This window comes from Loxodonta africana, chromosome 1, assembly GCF_030014295.1.
Source record: "Loxodonta africana isolate mLoxAfr1 chromosome 1, mLoxAfr1.hap2, whole genome shotgun sequence".
NCBI lineage: Eukaryota > Metazoa > Chordata > Mammalia > Proboscidea > Elephantidae > Loxodonta > Loxodonta africana.
In genome coordinates this window covers 31,488,868-31,508,513 of record NC_087342.1, presented here as the reverse complement: position 1 = coordinate 31,508,513, position 19,646 = coordinate 31,488,868, and the positions used below count along the sequence as shown (strand labels likewise).

Here is a 19,646-nt window from a genome sequence, read left to right as displayed (position 1 = left end):
TGAATAGAAGGCATTTGAAAAAGAGAAGGAAGATTTTTTTGAGAAATTAAAAAAAAATTTTTTTTTAATCATACACACTAAAAAATGTGTTATCTGACTGCAACTTCATAGCAGTCAAATAACACAACTAAAGCAGCAATAACCCAACCAAACCCACTGCCATCGAGCTGATTCCAACTCATAGCGACCCTACAGGACAGAGCAGAACTGCCCATAGGGTATCCAAGGCTGTAATCTGTATAGAAACAGACTGCCGCATCGTTCTCCTGCGGAGCGGCTGATGAATTTGAACCACTGACCTTGCAGTTAGCAGCCAAGCACTTTAACCACTGCGCCACCAGGGCTCCCTATAGAATATCTTATTTCATCCATAAAAGAATTAGGATTCTGATACCCAGTGCCAGGAGCATGTTAGATAACTAGTACCTCTGCATAACCTCATGGAACAAAGTTGGTAGCATCGTTTTAGAAAGTAGCTTCACAATATTTTATCCAGTGATTATGGTGCACTTAAATGGTAGATTCCGTGCACACTTTATACACATTATCATTTTATCCTCAAAATTATCGGAGGATAGTACTGAACTAGACTGGAAATACCTATTTCAAAATTTGAACCCAGCTCATTCTTAATTTCAAAGCCCAACCTTCTTAACTGTTGCAAAATAGAATTTCAATATGCAGTCATTAAAATCTTCAAAAATCTTTTACCCATTCGTCCTCTCTCTAGAAATGTATCCCAAGAAAATAATAAAACAAAAGCTTTATACATAAAAATGTAGACTGTAATGTTATAAAAGTGAAACAAAATAAAGCAATCATGATATAATTATGAAGACCACGTCCATAGGAAAGGTTTAATATATAATGTCAAGAACACAAAAATCACATGTCTGCTATGACTGCAGCCAGGAAGGGAGGGAGGGAGGGAGAGAAGAAAGGAAGACGTGTGTTTGTGTATACACACGCAGGCATACGAAAAGGGAATACCTGAAATAGTTGCGTAAGAGTGATGGAATCGAACATAACCACATTTAGTTTGCCTACTGAAAAGTATGCTCTCATACCTTTATTTTGTATGCTAATAGCACTTTATTGAAGTATAATTTACATACAGTACAATACACAAATCTTAAGTGTACAGATCAATGAATTTTGACAAACGTATACAACGATGTAACCACTAAGCAGATCAAGGTATGGAATATTTTCATCATCCCAGAAAGTTTCCTTGTAACCCCTGCCCCAGGCCCTGTGCTTTTGAGGGCCCTGTCTTAGGCTGGGTTCTCTAGAGAAGCCAAATCAGTAAAGCAGAGAGAGAGAGAGGGAGAGATGTATCTCAGGGAAGTGGGAAACGGCTCACATGGTCATGGAGGCTGGCCGCTTCTGAATCTGTTGGTCAGGAATTAGGCTGGGGGCTTCCACTGACTCACATGGTTGCAGGGGCTAATGAACTCAAATCAGAAGATCAAACAACAGGCTGCTGGCTCACAGGGCTGCAGAAGCTGACAAATCCCAGAATCAGCAGGTCAGATGATAGATCAGACTATATAGGCTGCTGGCTCATGTCCCAAGAACCAGAGGTCAGATTATGATGAGCCGGATGCAGGATCCAGAGTGAGAGTAAGCCTTCCTGGGGCATCCATTTACATACCAGAGGCAGGCCACAACCCCAAGGAAACTACCCTTTCAACTGATTGGCTGCTGCTCACATCAGATCACAAAATGGAGGATGACTACATCATTACATAACTGCTAAATTACATCATTACATAACTGCCAAACACTGAGAATCATGGCCCAGCCAAGTTGACACCAACCTTAACCATCACAGACCCACATATCACAACCCCCCTCCAAATAAATATATTAATGAACACATAGGTACCTCCGTCCCTCATGATCCAGAATTCAGTGCTGACAGGGCACCGTGTAACCCTGAACATTTACACTCTTAATGCTGTTCAGGCCCTAGGAAAATAATTCACATCTTTTGGTCTATGTCCTCAAAACAAAAGGTGACTGTATCCGGATCCTATGACAGTTTGTGAGCTGTTTCACTGGTGATATCAGGGATCAACACTGCTCCAGAGTGCAGGGAGGATTTGAGTGGTGAGGATTGGAGCCATGGAAGTGCTTCGGTAAGAGAAAAGACAATTAACTAACTTATCAAAACTTTCCTCTCACATTGCACAAATGTTATAGATCCTTATACAGTAAAATAACATTTCCAGTAGTACCAAGCATCAATGTTCTTTCGTTTTCTTCCAATCATGATGAAAATATATTCAAATTTTGAACTCATGAATGTAATATTGCAAAATGTCAGAAAGGCCATTTAGACAGTCATAAAAGTCTCATTAAAGTACTCAGCCTTTGGTTGCTTTCTTGAGCCACAGAGAGAATAAAATGGTTGGCAGCCAAAGTACATAGGCAAATATTTTATAACCTTCTTTTGTGCAGAGAAAAAAAGAAATCATGATAACATACTTAACACCATGGGCTCAGGATGCAGAAATTCTTCTTCTTTATACTTCCTCACTCCCCCGTTAACGAAACTGTTAAACCATTATTATGATTTAACTTTAGTGAAATTAGGACAATAATTTACACCTGAATTCAAGCTCTGTAAGCGCTGGTGTGGGTAAGCAGATGAGCAACTGGATGCATTAAGTATAGAAAACAAAATCTGATTAACAAGTTGCCCTTTTTTAAGGAGCAGATTATATAGGAGCCCTTGCCTTTGAGAACATAGTACATAGTATACTTATACAAAAAACCAGAAAACCAAATCCATTGCCATTGAATCAATTCTGACTCATAGCGACCCTATAGGACAGGGCAGAGCTGCCCCATAGAGTTTCCAAGGAGTGCCTGGTGGATTTGAACTGCCAACCTTTTGGTTAGCAGATGTAGCATTTAGCTACTATGCCTCCAGGGTTTCCAGTATATATACATATATACTATAAATTAAATAAGTACATGGAGCCCTGGTGGTACACCAGTTAAGAGCTCAGCTGCTAACCAAAAGGTGAGCAGTTTGAATCCACCAGCCACTCCTTGGAAACCCTATGGAGTAGTTCTACTCTGCCCTATAGGGTCTCTATGAGTCAGAATCAACTTGACAGCAGTGGGGTTTTTTGGCTTTTTTTTTTTTTTTGCATATAAGCGTATAGTATAGGATATAGTAGAAGCATGAACCATGTCTCAACCAGAAAGTATACAACGGTGAGTTTTTTTTTTAAAGTGAACTCTATTCATAACTCCTCACTCTTGAAAAAATATGTTCTGAGTATAAATAAACAGTAATGGGAGAAACAAAGACACTTGCTTTAAACCATCTGCCTTCCTGATCTGTGACCTAAGGGCAATAATTATTAACATTTTGAAGGCAAAAAATAAGATAAAGTGGGAGCATATCAATAAACCCATCCATAAAACAACCAACCTTTGGAACAAACCAGTTCCTTCATTTCTTAAAGCATTTGTCTTCCTGACTTCGAAATACATCAAAGGCTTAATGACAAATGATGTTCCCTCTCACCCAGCCCACTGAAAGGAATTTTTCTTTTTCCTACTCCTAGCCCCCCAGCCTGGATCAGTTCATGCATCTAACCTGAGGCCTTTAAGATCCACACTTTCCTTCAGGAATATGACTTTCATAATCTGGGTTCTCATTCTCATTTTACAAAAGCAATATATGTTGGCTATTTTTTTTTTAAATAGAGAATAAAACTCAACAAAAACAAGAGCCCTGCCCATTGCCATCAAGTAGATTCTGACTCATAGCGACCCTATTGGACACAGTAGAACTGCTCCATAGAGTTTCCAAGGAGTGCCTGGTGGATTCGAACTGCCAACCTTTTAGTTAGCAGCCATAGCTCTTAACCACTACGCCACCAGGGTTTCCAAAACAAGAACAGTCGAACATAATTCCTCCACCCAAAATTAGCCATTTACCTCATTCGTATATAATGTTCTGTATGTATGTATAGACAAGCACACTTTCAAAATGGGTTCATACTCACACCTTCCATTCTGGTTTTCGTTTCGTTTTGTTTTTGAAGAATATTTGATCATTTTTTTTTTATTACAAATCTTTTTTCTCTCAATAAATGACCATTTACAATATTGTTAACAGCTGATTAATAATACGTCCTTAAATTTTTTTTTAATCCTTTTTAAGCTCCTTAAGGAGAAACCTTAGGCAGTACTACAAAGTAAAAATTTTTTAATATACAATTTCATTGTTGAGTCATTAATACTGCTGACAATGAGGATAAAGAACAAATCATACATAAAAGAAATACATCATCAGTACCTTTTTGTGCCATATATTCTAGCCTGATGCAACTTCCCAGGAAATGGTGATAAGTCCTCATCTCTGCCTCTGTTATCCGCACCAAGGTGGAAGGTGAGTACCTTGGGTCTTGCTGCCCACACTTCCTGCACCAGGTGTCCACTGGACTCCAAGACATAGTGGCACATCGCTCTCTCTCCACTCTTCTCAAGGTGCCACACTCACAGAAACCTGTCTGTTCCTTTGTCCTGGCTAATCTCCCTGAAGTTTACTCTCGGTCGTTTCATTGCTGAGAGCTCTCAGGATTACAGTTCCAGCGGATTACTAGGTTTTCTCATTTGGATACGAAGGAGAAACCGGGGGATTAGGATCAACTGGGTAGAAAGGTAACATATCATGAGACACGCCTCAGGTAACTAGATATTTAAAGTAAGATAACAGGCAAACAGTACACTGACAGAGAGCTGTCAGAAATTCAAGCTAGATTCAGAAAAGAACGTGGAACAAGGGATATCATTGCTGATGCCAGATGAATCCTGGCTGAAAGCAGAGAATACCAGAAAGATGTTTACCTGTGTTTTATTGACTATTCAAAGGCATTCGACTGTGCAGATCATAACAAATTATGGATAACACTGCGAAGAATGGGAATTCCAGAACACTTAATTGTGCTCATGAGGAATCTGTATGTAAACCAAAAGGTGGTCTTTGAACAGAACAAGTGGATACTGCATGGATTAAGGTCAGGAAAGGTGTGCATCAGGGTTGAATTCTTTCACCGTACCTATTCAACCTGTATGCTGAGTACATAATCCAAGAAGCTGGCCTATATGAAGAAGAACGCAGCATCAGGATTGGAGGAAGACTCACTAACAACCTGTGAATGCAGATGACACAACCTTACTTGCTGAAAGTGAAGAGGACATGAAGCACTTACTGATGAAGACCAAAGACCACAGCCTTCAGTATGGATTACACCTCAACATAAAGAAAACAAAAATCCTCACAACTGGACCAATAAGCAACATCATGATAAATGGAGAAAAGACTGAAGTTGTCAAAGATTTCCTTTTACTTGGATCCACAATCAATACCTATGGAAGCGGCAGTCAAGAAATCAAATGATGCATTGCACTGGGCAAATCTGCTGCAAAAGACCTCTTTAAAGTGTTGAAGAGCAAAGATGTCACCTTGAAAACTAACCTTCACCAGAGCCAAGCCATGGTGTTTTCAGTAGCCTCAAGTGCATGCAAAAACTGGACAACGAATAAGGAAGACCGAAGAAATGACTCCTTTGAATTACGGTGTAGGCAAAGAATGTTGAATACACCACAGACTGCCAGAAGAAAGAACAAATCTGTCTCGGAAGAAATACAGCCAGAATTCTCCTTAGAAGCAAGGATGGTGAGACTACATCTCACATACTTTGGGCATGTTGTCAGGAGGGACCAGTCCCTGGAGAAGGACATCATGCTTCGTGTATTAGTTATCCAGTGCTGCTATAACAGAAATACCACCAGTGGATGGCTCTAACAAAGAGAAATTTACTTTCGCACAGCCTAGTAAGCTAGAAGTCCAAATTCAGGGCGTAAGCTCCGGGAAAGGCTTTCTCTGTCAGCTCTGGAGGAAGGTCCTTCTCTTCCATCTTCTCCTGGACTAGGAGCTTTTCCTCAAAGGAACCCTGGCTCCAAAGGACACACTCTGCTCCCAGCACTGCTTTCTTGGTGATATGAGGTCCCCCATTTCTCTGCTCACTTCTCTCTTTTATATCTCAAAAGAGATAGGCTCAAGATACAATCCAATCTTATAGGTTGAGTCCTGCCTCATTAACATAACTGCCACCTATCCCACCTCATTAATACCATAGAGGCAGGATTTACAGCACGTAGGAAAGTCACATCAGATGATAAAATGGTGGACTATCACCCAATACTGGAATCACGGCCTAGCCAAATTATACACATTTTTGGGGGACACAATTTGATCCATGACACCTGGTAAAGTAGAGGGTCGTCAAAAAGAGGATGGCCCTCAATGAGAAGGATTTACACAGTGGCTGCAGCAGTGGGCTCAAGCATAACAACGATTGTGAGGATGGCACAGAACCAGGCATTGTTTTGTTCTCTCATACGTAGGGTCGCTATGAGTTGGAATTGACTCAACTGTACCTAACAACAACAATCTTTACTGACACGTCCCTGAGTGATGCAAATGGTTTGTGCTCAGCTGCCTCCAGGGGCAGTAACTCTGGTCTTCTTGGCTTGCCTCTCCTGATGTGGAACCTCTGCCCTACCAGGGAGCTGCGGCAAGGCTCAATCAGAGCCCAGTATTCTTGGCCTGTTGCACCTAGGTTCCACCAAATAAAAGGAGGCTGGGCAGAGGAAAGAAGCTCCTGATCTTTCTGCTATATTCAGCAGGAATTTAACCTCTGCAACTTGGGAGTTGGAGAAGGTGAGAAATGCTGGCAGCCTGCCCTTCCCAATGAGATCCTGTATCCCTTGATTGGGAGCTGAGAGGAGAGAGAGCCCCATCTTCACTACGCCTGTCCAAAGTTGAGCCTCCTTCATGCTGAGCTGGGAGAAGTGGCTCACGACTCAAGTGCAGACTCTTACTGTTGTTACCAAAATTAAGTAGAGTTTCTCGACTAAATGTTTTTTTCATTTGCTGTAGGGTCTTAGGACAATTTCCAGAGACTTTAAATGGCTGTTTTCTAATAATTTTCACCAGTCACCGTTGCCTCACTGGGGAATGGCCCCATGAGGCTACTCACACTGGCGTTCCAGAAGCAGAGCTCCATTGTTCTCAAAAATGTAATGAAATATCATTTTATGGTGGGTAAGAGAGCTTTGGAAACCCTGGTGGCATAGTGGTTAAGTGCTGTGGCTGCTAAGCAAAGGGTCAGCAGTTCGAATCCACCAGGCACTCCTTGGGAACTCTATGCGGCAGTTCTACTCTGTCCTATAGGGTCGCTATGAGTCATTATCGACTCGACGGCACTGGGTTTGATTTTGGTTTGAAGAGATGGGTAAGAGAGCTTTTTCAGATATTCAAACATTTCTTAGGAAGAAAGGTCCGCTGATCTTCTTCTGCAGATCACTTAATGAACCCATATGGATCACAGTGGTTCGATCCACAACCCATCATGGGGATGGTGACTAAGCAGCTTTTTCTTCTGCTGTGCCTTAGGCCACCGCAAGTCACAGGCTGACTGGATGGCCGCTAACGACAATGATAAACACATCTTAATTTTCATTTTGCACTTTTCACTTTATATTTAGTTGTCAATAAATTTTTATATGGCTCAAATATTTTTATGGGCCCTTGAAGAGTCCATAAGCCCTCGGCACAGTATCTAAAACCCATTGCCATCGAGTTGATTCCGACTTATAGTGACCCTATAGGACAGAGTAGAACTGCTCCATAGGGATTCCAATGAGTGGCTGGTGGATTCAAACTGCCACTTTTTGGTTAGCAGCCAAGCTCTTAACCACTGCATCACCACGGTTCCAGGCACAGTATCTACAGAGCCCATAATGGGAAAATGGCTTGGATGAGCTTAATTCACTTTGGGCACAGGTGAAGACACAACTCCAGGGTTTTATCAGACAGGGCAGTATACACAGTCACCCTTACTGCATACCTCCTCTTTGAACACCAAATATTCTATTCTAATTAGATCCTCTATCCAGCACCCCCCGGATACCCTGGAAACCCTGGTGGCGTAGTGGTTAAGTACTACGGCTGCTAACCAAGGGGTCCACAGTTCGAATCCACCAGGCTCTCCTTGGAAACTCTATGGGGCAGTTCTACTCTGTCCTATAGGGTCACTATGAGTCGGAATCGACTCAACGGCCCTGGGTTTTTTTTTTTTTTTATCCAGGACCAACAGACAAGGCACGCCCCTAGGACATTTCTGCCACTATTTCACTCCATAATAATGAGGTATGGATAGAATTTCTTAGTGTAGAATTCTTCCAGTTGCAAATTACCAGTGCTGACAGTGTTCCAAAAGCAATGACTTGGGTAAAGGGTCAAAATCCCAGAGCCCTGATCACCAAAACAGCCACCAGCCCAATCTCCAATTCTATAAGGAATGTTTCAAAGGTATACTTATTTATGTTCCACGGTTGAATTGGGGGTAGCCAAACAAAACTGTTTTAGAACAGTGATAAAGTAAGATAAAAATATAAAATAATTACTTCTAACATGAGAAGATGTGGTGAAGAGTGAGCTAAACTGGAAATGTAAAAGCCTACATTGGGGATTGCTGAGACTGGCCAGCTCCATGACTAAGGGTTTCCACTGACCGAAAGCCCCACAGGAGCCTTATCCACCAAACTCCTAATGCCACCTGAGATGCATTAGCACAAAGTCCAGGTCACCTGGGCAGCACCTGTACATATAAATAGCCGCAGAGCAAAAGCTGCAGAGAGGATTCAAAAACTGGAAAGGACAGGGAAGGGGAAAATCATATGGCTTTTCCTGTCTGGCGCTGAAATTCTGTAATTGAACCAATGAGACTCCATAGTCCAGTATGAAGTGGAGAGGATGGCCCTCCATGTGCCCCACAGGGATCAAGACACATGTGAGCACCATGCTCACACGTGAGCTGCACGTTTTAGGAGGGTCCCTGACAACCTGACAAAATCCAGAGAAGAAGGCCCCATGGTGAGCCATGTCACATGAAAAACGCATGATGTTTACTTGGAAAACGGGGTTCAGGAGACAAAAGAGTTGTCTCCAAACAGTACTTCAGAGCTGCCCTTAACAGTGTAAAAACTGCTTGGCGTTCTTTACTCAAAGTCCATCCCAAAGCACGATGAATTGCTCATGTTTTCGGCACCTCCTTAGACAGAGGAGGCCCCAGGGCACACGAGATAGGTAACGGAGAATCTATGGGCAGAGATAAGACAAGCACACAAACAATGAAATAACCACAGTACAAGGGAGCCTATGAGCTGCCACATAAGGAGGACAAAACCCGCCTTGGAATTCAGAGGCCGGAGTTGTATGTCCCATTGGCAGGGTCAGAAAAGATACCGTGGGGGAGAAGCCATCTTTTCTACTGAGAAGAATGGCATTCCTCGTGGAGGTGGAGGTGAAGCTGAAGCAAACATTCAGAGGTGGGATGTAGCTGGCGAACTGAAGAGTTCAAGCTGACCAGCCATAGATGCAGAAATACCAAGTATTAGGGGATAAAGCTAGAAGGGTGCCTGTTTGTCACAGAAAAATATGTGCAGGATTCCTAACCCCATGCCTGTAGACATAATCTCATTTGGGAATAAGGTTTTCTTTGTTATGTTAATGGACCCTACCAGTGTAGGTATATCTTAAACCCCATCACTTCTCAGATATAAAGAGAGCTGACTAGACACAGAGACAAGCAAGGTGCAAAGGAGGGAAAGACAGATGAGAATTTGCATTTCCACTCCAGATATATACTGAATCAGAATCTACATGATCTTGTTAAAATGTAGATTCTGATTCAGTATATAATGGGATGTAGATTCTCCTCTGTCCTATGGGGTCACTATGAGTCAGAATTGACTTGACAGCAATGGGTTTGGTTTTTGGTGGTTTCTCTTTACAGAAGCAGACTGTCACATCCTTCTCCCACAGGGGAGCAGCTAGTGAGCTCCAATCCTGACCTTTTGGTTAGCAGCCAAGCTTAACCACAGCACCAGCATCACCACCTTAACAATCATCCAGGCCAACCTCCTCGATTAACAGGTGTGAAACTTCACCCTGGCAGAGGTCCAGAGGTCTGTCCAATACCTATAGTGGCAGGAGGACCAGGAATGTGACCAGTAACTGAGGCATCTGTACTGCCTTTCACAGTTCAGGCTGTGCTTTTACCCAGACTGTGTTATTTATTGTCACAAACAGCCTTGGAGCTGGGAGGGGAAGCCTTATGAAAATTCCTGTTTTCACCCTGAAGAAAGGGACACCCTGAGGTTAAATGACTTGTCCATGAAACGATTCAAAGCCAGACGGCCATCCCTCCCTTCCACCACAATTTCAGGCACATGCTGGTGTTTAGCACAACCGTTTCAGTATCCAACATATTTCAAACCCCAAATTCTGCTTGATTTGAAGTTCTCTTCTTATTATTTCATCCTGCAATACTACTGTACATTCGGCCTTCTGTGGCAGGATTCTACCGACATTTTGTCTTAAAGCAAAGTCCCTTTCAGTGGCCACATTTGGCACCAAAAATAGTTTTTTAAACCTGATTAATCATCTCGAGGTCCACCTTTCAGCCAAAGGTTTTTTTTTTTTTTTAGACAGGCCTATAAAACAAACAATAACACATGTGAGAAATGAGCTTCTTAGTTCATGTATACAAGCATACAAGACCACACGGGCAACCCCTGCCCAAAAACAAAGATGAGGAAGAAGGAAGGGACAGGATAACTGGATACAGGGACCCCAGGATGGAAAGGGAAGAGTGCTGACACACTGCAGGGATTGCAACCAATGTCACAAAACAATCTGTGTATGAATTTTTTCAAAGAAAAACTAATTTGCACTGTAAACTCTCACCTAAAACACAATAATATTTTTTAAAACTTGATTAATCAAAACTGTGCCTTCTCATATAAATTATCCTTGCAAAGTATAGCCCCACGTGCATCCAGAGGTGCATAATAATTGATTGCATCAAACACATTGGACTAAGGTGCTGAAAAAGCAGTGGCAGTTCACAAATTGAAGCCAGAGTGAACACTCAAGTACCAAGAAGGCAGTTTTAATAAACACATGGAAAACTAAGGCCAAAACTCCCTCACTTTAACAAAGAAAACGTATTTGTGTTCACGGAAGGCCTCAAAGTGAAGTGAGAGGCAGAGAAGAGTCCAATTACCTCCAGTCATAACATCTCAAGGATGCGGACCTGAATGTGCATCTTTCCCGGGGAGGGCCAGGGAAGCCGGGAGACAGGAAACGCTAGGACGGAATTCGCTGGTAACTGCCTCAGTCTCCTCTTTCCTTCAGTACACAGGGCCTGTCTTTCCACAGCAGCCCTCATTTCAGGGGTAAGGCTGTGGGTGTGCTGCGCCCCTCTTTAACTCATGGTAGAGGATTAAAACCGCTCTGTCTCCTTGGACTTGCGGAGGGCTCTCCTAGGGGATCACCAGGAGCTTGTGAACACCTAACAGGTGGAACTAACAGGGAGGTAGAAGGCGCAGCGGCCCTCTATATTATGTAACCTGCACCCTTCACGTTCTTAGGAACAGGCAGGCCTTCAGTGGATCCGCAGTAGCTTCTGCTGGAGAGCACCGGCGTTGGGTCCTCATTTTCCCCTTATACCTCCTTATCCCTCTAAACCACTACACAACTCCCCACCCCCGCACGAGGCCAGAGAGGGTAGCGGCTTGTAACCACCAATCACCCACAGCTCTCAGTTAAGAGGCAAACAGACTTGGCGCCCGCCTAGCAAAATTTAGCAAGGCACCTGTCCCAGGGTGGGGCACCTGGAGTGCGCCTGTTCCTGCCCCACGCGCACCGCCAGCCTTCCCAGGGCGATGCCCCTGGGCTGTGGCTGAGGACAGAGAGAAGACGACTTCCCAGAGACTACGCCCCCCACCCCAATTCATAAAACGCACGATAAAAAATAAAAGCTTCATTTACCGACATGCGTGATCACCGTGGCCAGTCGCCGGGTGAGCTCCTGGGGGCCCATTTCTTCTTTTAACCAAAATAGCATTTCATGTAAAAAACCACTCAGTATAAACAAAAGAAAAAGCAAAGCAAAACTGTGTGTGCCGCCGGTACGGGTGACCCCGTGAAGGCACCTCCTCCCTAGGCTGTCTGGCCTTCACACGCGTCCTCGCTCTCTTCAGGCACCCCACGAGGGCCACTTGCAGCAAAGGGCGACTCTCCCGACCGCTCTGGTCGCGGGCGCCAGCCACGCCCTGCAGAGGATTACTTTAAAGGCTGAGGCTGGCACGTTTCCACGTGTAACGACGTCCGGCATTTAGAAAGATGGAGAAGGCAGTTATGGAGGTGAGCCGGGAATGGTGAGAAAAGCAAGGGGCCCTGACCCGGCTCTCGTTCACAACGCCCAAGGCCTCTCCAGGAGAGGGGATGCAGTGCTTTCCGGGGCGGGGCGGGGCGGGGGGGGAGGGGGCTGGGCCGCCAGGTCCCCAGTGCCGCCTCCCGGGAGCTCGGATGGGAGGACGTTGTGCCCGCGAGCAGGAGGAAGCGCGGCGCGGCGCGGCGGCTGCGTGCTCTGAGGGCGGAAAGGAGCTGAGGCCGGGAGGTGCCAGGGTCCCCTCTGCACCGTCTACCCGCGCCTCCAGTGAGGTCGGGTGGAAGGATGCTGTGCTGCGCGCGGAGGGACGCGCAGCCCGCAGGCTGTGTGCGCTGAGGAAGGAGCGCAGCCAGGCAGCCGGGGCCCCTCTGCACCGCCCGCCCTGTGCGCGCTGCGCCCCTTACTCCAGGGCACACTTGCCTGGCTCAGGGGCGGCCTCGGGCTCCGGGGAGGTGCGTGCCGTTCGAGTGACGCCCGTTTTCAGGACAGGGAAGCTGCACCCCTTCCTTTCTGGAAGTCCACGCGCTCGGGAGGCGACTCTTGGTCCGTCCTCAGGACCGTGGGGGAGAGGAGACAGCAGCTTTGGGCGCTGCAGCCAGCACCGGGTACGAGCGCCCTGCTGGTCTCGGCTTCTCTAGGGGCCCCTCCTCGGTCCGGGCTAGGTGAAGCCCTGTTGCCCGCCACCATCTCATGACTCCAGTCTGGCGTGGCTCTGACGGTGGAGGGTACAGAGCGGCTAGAGTTTGTTTTTCCCGATTAGGGCTTGTCTCAGGCACTTAACAGCCTCCACTGGACACCCGCACTTGCAGCCCGAAGCGCGGACTGGTCACACACGTGCGCTCGCCAAGTCTCCACGGTGTGAGCCTTTTCCTTTCAGCCGCTATTCGCGTGCTCCAGGGCTCCGTCTGCCACCTGTCAGGCGCGCTAATAACTCCTTTAGCACCTGGTACATCCCCCATGCTGTACCACCTCCCCACCAGCCCCAGGGGCTATCTGGTGGTAGACATTGTCCGGAAGCTTCCTTGGGTGGCTCCAGACAGACAGCAAAAGACTCAGTTCGGTCGAGCTCCACCGGGAAAGACTGGGCAAACGGGAACTTGTTCGGGTTGCCCCCAGTCTATTCTATACACAGAAGACCGTGAATATCCGGCCAGCAAAGTGGCAGGGCCACCCACATATTCTGAGCCAACGCCAGGACTCTCATTTGTTGCTCTCCTCTTGTTTACATAGCTCAGCCCCAAAGGCCGTGGATCTAATTTCTGGTAGTACCCACTTGCCCCAGAGGTTTGGGGCATTTTAAAATGCTTTCTGTGGCGCAGTTGTGGACTGTGGTTAAGAGATGCTGTTAGCCCACCTGTGACAGGAGATTTGTGGAGAGTTTCCTCCCCCCTGTGAGGTTTGGTCAGTTCGCATTCTGCCTGCACTAGGGGAGTAGCCATTTTCATAATAACGTCTTGTACACATTGTAGAAAAGGGTTAAGGACCCAAAGGAGGGAGACAGCTTAGGATTGTGTTTCCATAGTGATTTCTGGCTGTTCAGTGGTCACGGGTACTTTCCAGGAACCTAACAGAGGTGTTTTCTTTTAGTAGTCAAAACCCTGATGCCCAGGCAGAGCCAATTGTGAGAGGGGTTTTAGGTCATCAGAAACCAACGAATTGCTAAGAAATGGGTGATTGGGGGACGAGGGAAGCATGCCAGACTGGGAAGGATCGAGATCCATTTTGAAGATTCAGGACCTCAGCCTCTTGGATTAGGCCAGGTCCTTATGAGAGAGTCATGGAAAGGAGGGAAAGAGGGAAGGGGGAGAGGAAGAGGAAGCAGAGGAGATTATGAATAGGAATGTGAGGATATGAAAAAGACTGGAAGGAAAGAAACCACACTCAGAGCGAGCCCCTCCTTTCCCACATCCTCTGCACCTTCAGAACTTTCAAAGGTTTCCATGGAGATAAATTATCTGGAGCCAGTGGCAGGATGTAGCAAGCAATGCCTGTCCTCAGAAACTAAATCTGTCCCCATCTCTAACACTTGCTTTCCCAGGGCTTCTATTGCTTCACCTGTGCTGTGAGAGGGTGGGTCTGTGATCTCCACATTCCCTTGTCCAGAAATTCTATAACTGTGACAAAGCAAAAATGACCACATGATGTTCAATAGCCCACACCTCCTTGTTCCTTGAAGAAAACGGTCATTGTCTCCATTGCTCTGTGAATACTCACAATCTTCTTTCTTTCCCTCCTGCTCCTTGCCCTCTGCCTTCCCTACCTTCTTTTCTTCCTCCTAGTTATGTACTAAGGAGCCCTGGTGGCACAATGGTTAAACATTTGGCTGCTAACCAAAAGGTGAGCGGTTCAAACACACCAGAGGCTCCGTGGGAGAAAAGACCTGGAGATCTGCTCTCATGAGTATTACAGCCTAGGAAACCCTATGGGACAGTTCTACTTTGTCCTATAGGGTCTCTATGAGTTGGAATCCACTCGACAGCACACAATTATGGTCTATTTCCCGTCTCCTTGGCAGCCTCTGCTAAATCACATTGCTCCTTTGTATAGCCAAATCAGAGGAACAAGCAAGCATATCCCGCCTCCCTCACCAATGAATCAATAAACAATCTGTCGTGATTATTGATCATCTATTATATGCCCAAGGTTGTGACAGGAAGGTACAACCACCACCAGAGATTAAGTGCCTGCTCTGTGCCTGGTGAAATGTTAGGCATTTGACAAACATCATTTAAGCCTCATAACAACCCTTTAAGGGTTTTAGCCTCATTTTACAAATGCTGCTTCTGCAAGGACCCCACTTTGAGTAGTAAGAATCTAGGCCATTCTCTGCTGCCAGGTAAGGATTCGCCTGAGCTTAGAAAAAAAGAATGATCATCCAAGCAATGCCAAGAGCTTTACTGGTGGACTGTCAAATGAAGAGAAAGACAGTGGAAAGTAATGCAGTAGGTATTGTGGCCCCCTCAGCTCACAGTGCCGTGGGGGCATTGGCTGATGTCTGAGGTACCTCTGGGGCCATTCAGTTTAGTCTAGATCAATGGTTCTCATATTTAGCAGAATCACCTGGAGGATTTTTCAAAATGCTGAGCGCCACCCTCAGAGTTTCAGATTCAGTAGCCCTGGGTAAAAAACCCATTGCCATCCACTCGATTCTGACTCATAGCGACCCTCTAGGACAGAGAAGAACTGCCTCCATAGACTTATCTTGATATATTTTTTCTAGCTTTTTTTTCATTGGGCATTTAATCTGCTTTTACTTCGTATTTTGTTTTGAGCCCTGTTTGAATTTGAAGCCCTGGTGGCGCTGTGATAAAGAGCTCCGCTGCTAACTAAAAGGTCTGTAGTTCGAATCCACCAGGCACTCCTTAGAAACCCTGCGGGGCAGTTCTACTGGGTCCTGTAGGGTTGCTAGGAGCCGGAATGGACTCCATGGCAACGAGTTTGGCTTTATCTCTCAGGCACCAATAGGGAAGCAGGACCTCACCCCTGCAGGACACGCCCCAAGTCTTCGCTGATTGGTTGCAGCGGAGATGACGCACCATTGCTCTCCGCTGACCTGGACGGTGGCCAGGAGAGGACAAGAGGCTCCCTCCGGGCTCCGGAAACATGGCGGCGGCCTCTGCACCGTCGGTGCTGCTGGTGGCGGCGGCGAGGACCCGGCGGCTGCATCTTTGCCGCCTGCTGCTGCCTCCCAGGTAACGGTGGGTGGAGGTGCGGTGGGTCAGAGCCCGGGGGCGGGGATGGTGGGGTGAATGGATCCGGGTGCGCCGCCCTGAGATGCGGAGGACAACAGGGAGAGGAGGGCACAATCTCTGCTTTCAGTCCAGCTTCTGAGGAACGCCTCCTGGACGCAGCTCTGTGTCTTCCCCCTTCCCACACCCACCCTTCAGCCAGCCGTTTGCCTCAGTTTCTCCCTTCAGGAGGAAGGGTGGGAGAAGCCGCGCCTGCCATGCTACCTGTTCCCCTCGCCATAGGGGCAAGAGTAGGGTTGCCAGATTCAGCAAATAGAAACACTGAACCCCCAGTTAAATGTGAATTCCAGATAAATGAGGATTTTTTTTTTTTAGTATAAACATGTCCCAAAAATAACATAAAAATATAAAAAAAAATTATCTGTGGTTTTTCTGAAATTCAGTTTAACTGGGCGTCTTGTATTTTATCTGGCAACTGTGGGCAAGAATAACGTTTGTACAGCTCCTAACCGTGCAAACCGTGTGGGAAGCGTTGTGATAAGCCAGGTTCTGGTGAGACTGAAAGAGCTTGTTGTTGTTGGTTGCTATGGAATTGATTCCTACTCGTGGTGACCCATGTGTACAGGGTAGAACTGCTCCAATACCCGTTACTGTCCCGTCGATCTGACTCATAGTGATCTACAGGACAGAGAAGAACTGCTCCATAGGGTTTCCAAGGCCGTACATCTTTATGGAAAAGGACTGCCACATCTTTCTCCCTTGGAGCTGCTAGTGGTTTTGAACTGCCGACTTCAGCACTTAGGGGTCAAGCCACCAGGGCTCCTGGAACTGCTCCATAGGGAGGGTTTTGAATCTTGAAGGCTGTGACCTTTTGGAAGCAGATCTCCAGGTCTGGTTCCCAAGTGCCTCTGGCTGGGAACCACCAACCTTTTAGGTGATAGTCCAGGGCTTAACCATTTGTGCCCCACCCAGGGACTCAAAGAGTTAGTATACTTGCTATATTTTAGAACTAGAAGGACAAGCCTTGCAGGGTTTGTGTATTTCTTTGTATATTGTTTTATATTCTTGTTTACAGTAGTAGCTTACTTACAGACTACTTCCTAAAGATCCTCTTTGGAGCTGTGTCCAATTAACAGAACCTCCAAAAACCTGCAAAACCTTTCCTCCACCTAGAAAGGAGTGTGGAATTAGGAAAATTGAGGTTCTCATCCTAGCAACTATTGTTTATTACCCCAGTGATCTTAAATAAATTACTTCACATTTCTGAGCCTTGGTTTATTTGTAAAATTATAACTTAAAAAACCCCGTACCTAGAAAGTCTTTAATATATAGTTATTAAATAAATAAATCTTTCTGAGACTCACACAACTAGTTTTATTTTTGGTCATATTTATTGGGGGTGGCCTTGGGATTCCCTCAATTGGAATTTGATGTTTTTCTTAAGATTAAAAAAAAAAAAAAATCCATTGCCATCGAGTCAATTCCGACTCACAGCCACCCTGTAGAACAGAGTAAAACTGCCCGATAGGGTTTTCAAGGAGTGCCTGGTGGATTCTAATTTGCTGACCTTTTGGTTAGCAGCTGTAACAAGATTAGACTGGGGTTATCGGTATTGAGGAGGAAGACCACAGGGGTAAGTGCCATTCTCATCACGTTACATCAAGGTTCCATACTGTCTACGTGATTTATGATTGTTGATGTTGAACTTGATCACCTGACTGAGGTAGTGTTTGTCAGATTTCTCACCTGTAAAGTGACTCTCCCCCGACCCCTTTCCTGCTGTACTCTTTGGAAGGAAGTCACAATGCCCAGCCCACACTTAAGTAAGACGTTTTTACTTTCCAGAAATGGATTGAGATGTTAGTTTTGGATGAAGCAGATAAAATGTTGAGCCAAAGGATTAAAGATCAAATTTATGAGATTTATCAGAAATTGAATACAAGTATTCGGGTCTGCATGTGATTTTTCTATAGCTAGTAGGTTGGATTTTTTTTTTTTTTTTTTTTTTTTTTTTTTTACTGTATAGCTGTGAAGTGCTACGTTGTCCTTCTCCCTGCTCAAAGCAATGGTTTCCTATATCCTCTGTCTAGCTCGCTTCTGTAGTAACATGCTTAGTCTCAAACATCATTTCTCTAAGTATTATTAGGAAAACTATTACACTTCTTAATTGATGTAACAACATAATTAGTCATTGTCTGTTTTTTAAGGTCGTATTGTACTCGGCCTCAATGGTAACCAATGTGTAGGAAGTCATCAAAAAGTTCCTGAGAGATCTCTTTCAAATTCTGGTGAAAAAGGAAATACTGGCCCTTCAAAGGATCAGTGTTCTACAAACATTTTGAAAGAAGGTAATGGTTTTCGAAGTTATGTACTTAAAAAAATTACAACTAGGGTTTTTTTGTCTTGTTTTGTTTTTTAACCTTCTTTAAGCTCAGAGCCCCAGTGGCACAGTGGTTAAGAGCTCAGTTGCTAACCAAAAAGTCAGCAGTTCGAATCCACCAGGTGTTCCTTGGAAACCCTATGGGGCAGTTCTACTCTGTCCTATAGGGCCGCTATGAGTTGGAATTGACTCGACTGCATTGGGTTTGGCACAAGTTTGTTTAAGCTCTGTGCTAAAATTGCAGGAACTGCTGTCATGTCTTAGTGTTTGTCATAAAGCTGGTGGAGTAAACACAAGAAGAAACGCAACTGCCCCCGACAGTAAAAAGACTGGGATGAACATCTTTCTTAAGTCCAGAGTAGTCTGTTCTGAGATTCGGTACAGCAATATCTGTAGTTAGGCGGAATTAATGAATGAATTTCTAACTGGTCTCTTTCAGTGGTAGGGATGATAGTTAAAGATCAAATGACTTCTTTAAGATCAAATGACTTCTTATCCAGCTCTGCTGTTGATTAACCTTCTCCTCTCTGAAGTGTTGTAGGAAAGGAAGCCGTGTGCCCTCTGTGACGTGCAAGAGACTGACCAGCCAGGCTGCTCTTTTTGAGAGGTCAAAACCCAGTGGCCACCAAGTCAACTCCAATTCATGATGACTGCGTGCATGTCAGAGTAGAACTGTGCTCTGTAAGGTTTTCAGTGGCTGATTTTTTAGAAGTAGATTGCCAGGCCTTTCTTCCAAGGTACCTCTGGGTGAACTCAAACCTCCAACCTTTTGGTTAGCAGCCAATTAACCATCTGCAGCATCGGGAATATACTGGCTTCTGAAAAAGTGCCTGTCAGGGATTTCATAGCTTCCGATCTAACAAGAGACGCTCTTCTCTGGTATTGCTATTTAGTTGCTGTTAATTTCTAATTATTTCTTTAACAGACTGAGGCAGGATCTGCTCACAGTGTAGCTGTCATGTGCTACGCTGTCTTTGCCCTCTGCTTAAACTAAAGCTGTCCCATTCCAACCCTGTCTGCCACAGTGCTGTAGCAGGCAGGGATGTGTGGCGCCACACAGGTTTACCAATTTAAACACTGACTCAATGGATAACTCTCGAGCATTGAGGCTTGTTAGTGTTTTGCAGGTGGTGACATAGACCACAGGGAGAGAGATATTATCATGACAGACTTCAGATGAGGGACAAACCATGTTTTGATTGCTACTGACTTCTTGGTCGATCCCTTATTTAGTTACAATTTTCA

The 19,646-nt window shown here is 45.3% G+C and overlaps 1 protein-coding gene and 1 non-coding gene across 2 annotated transcripts in view; one reads left to right on the top strand and one right to left on the bottom strand.

Moving 5' to 3' along the window:
* The window catches only part of MCF2L2 (MCF.2 cell line derived transforming sequence-like 2), a 145,066-nt gene extending 132,703 nt beyond the window's left edge, over positions 1-12,363 (bottom strand). The window contains exon 1 of the mRNA XM_023551507.2: positions 11,930-12,363. Coding sequence (XP_023407275.1) covers positions 11,930-12,005 — 76 coding nt within the window. The 5' untranslated portion in view covers positions 12,006-12,363. The remainder of the gene's footprint in view (positions 1-11,929) is intronic.
* A 6,248-nt stretch (positions 12,364-18,611) lies between these two features.
* On the top strand, positions 18,612-18,790 carry LOC111751471 (small nucleolar RNA SNORA81). The gene has a single exon (XR_002786589.1). It is a non-coding gene; the product is annotated as a small nucleolar RNA SNORA81 (small nucleolar RNA).
* Positions 18,791-19,646: the final 856 nt, after the last annotated feature.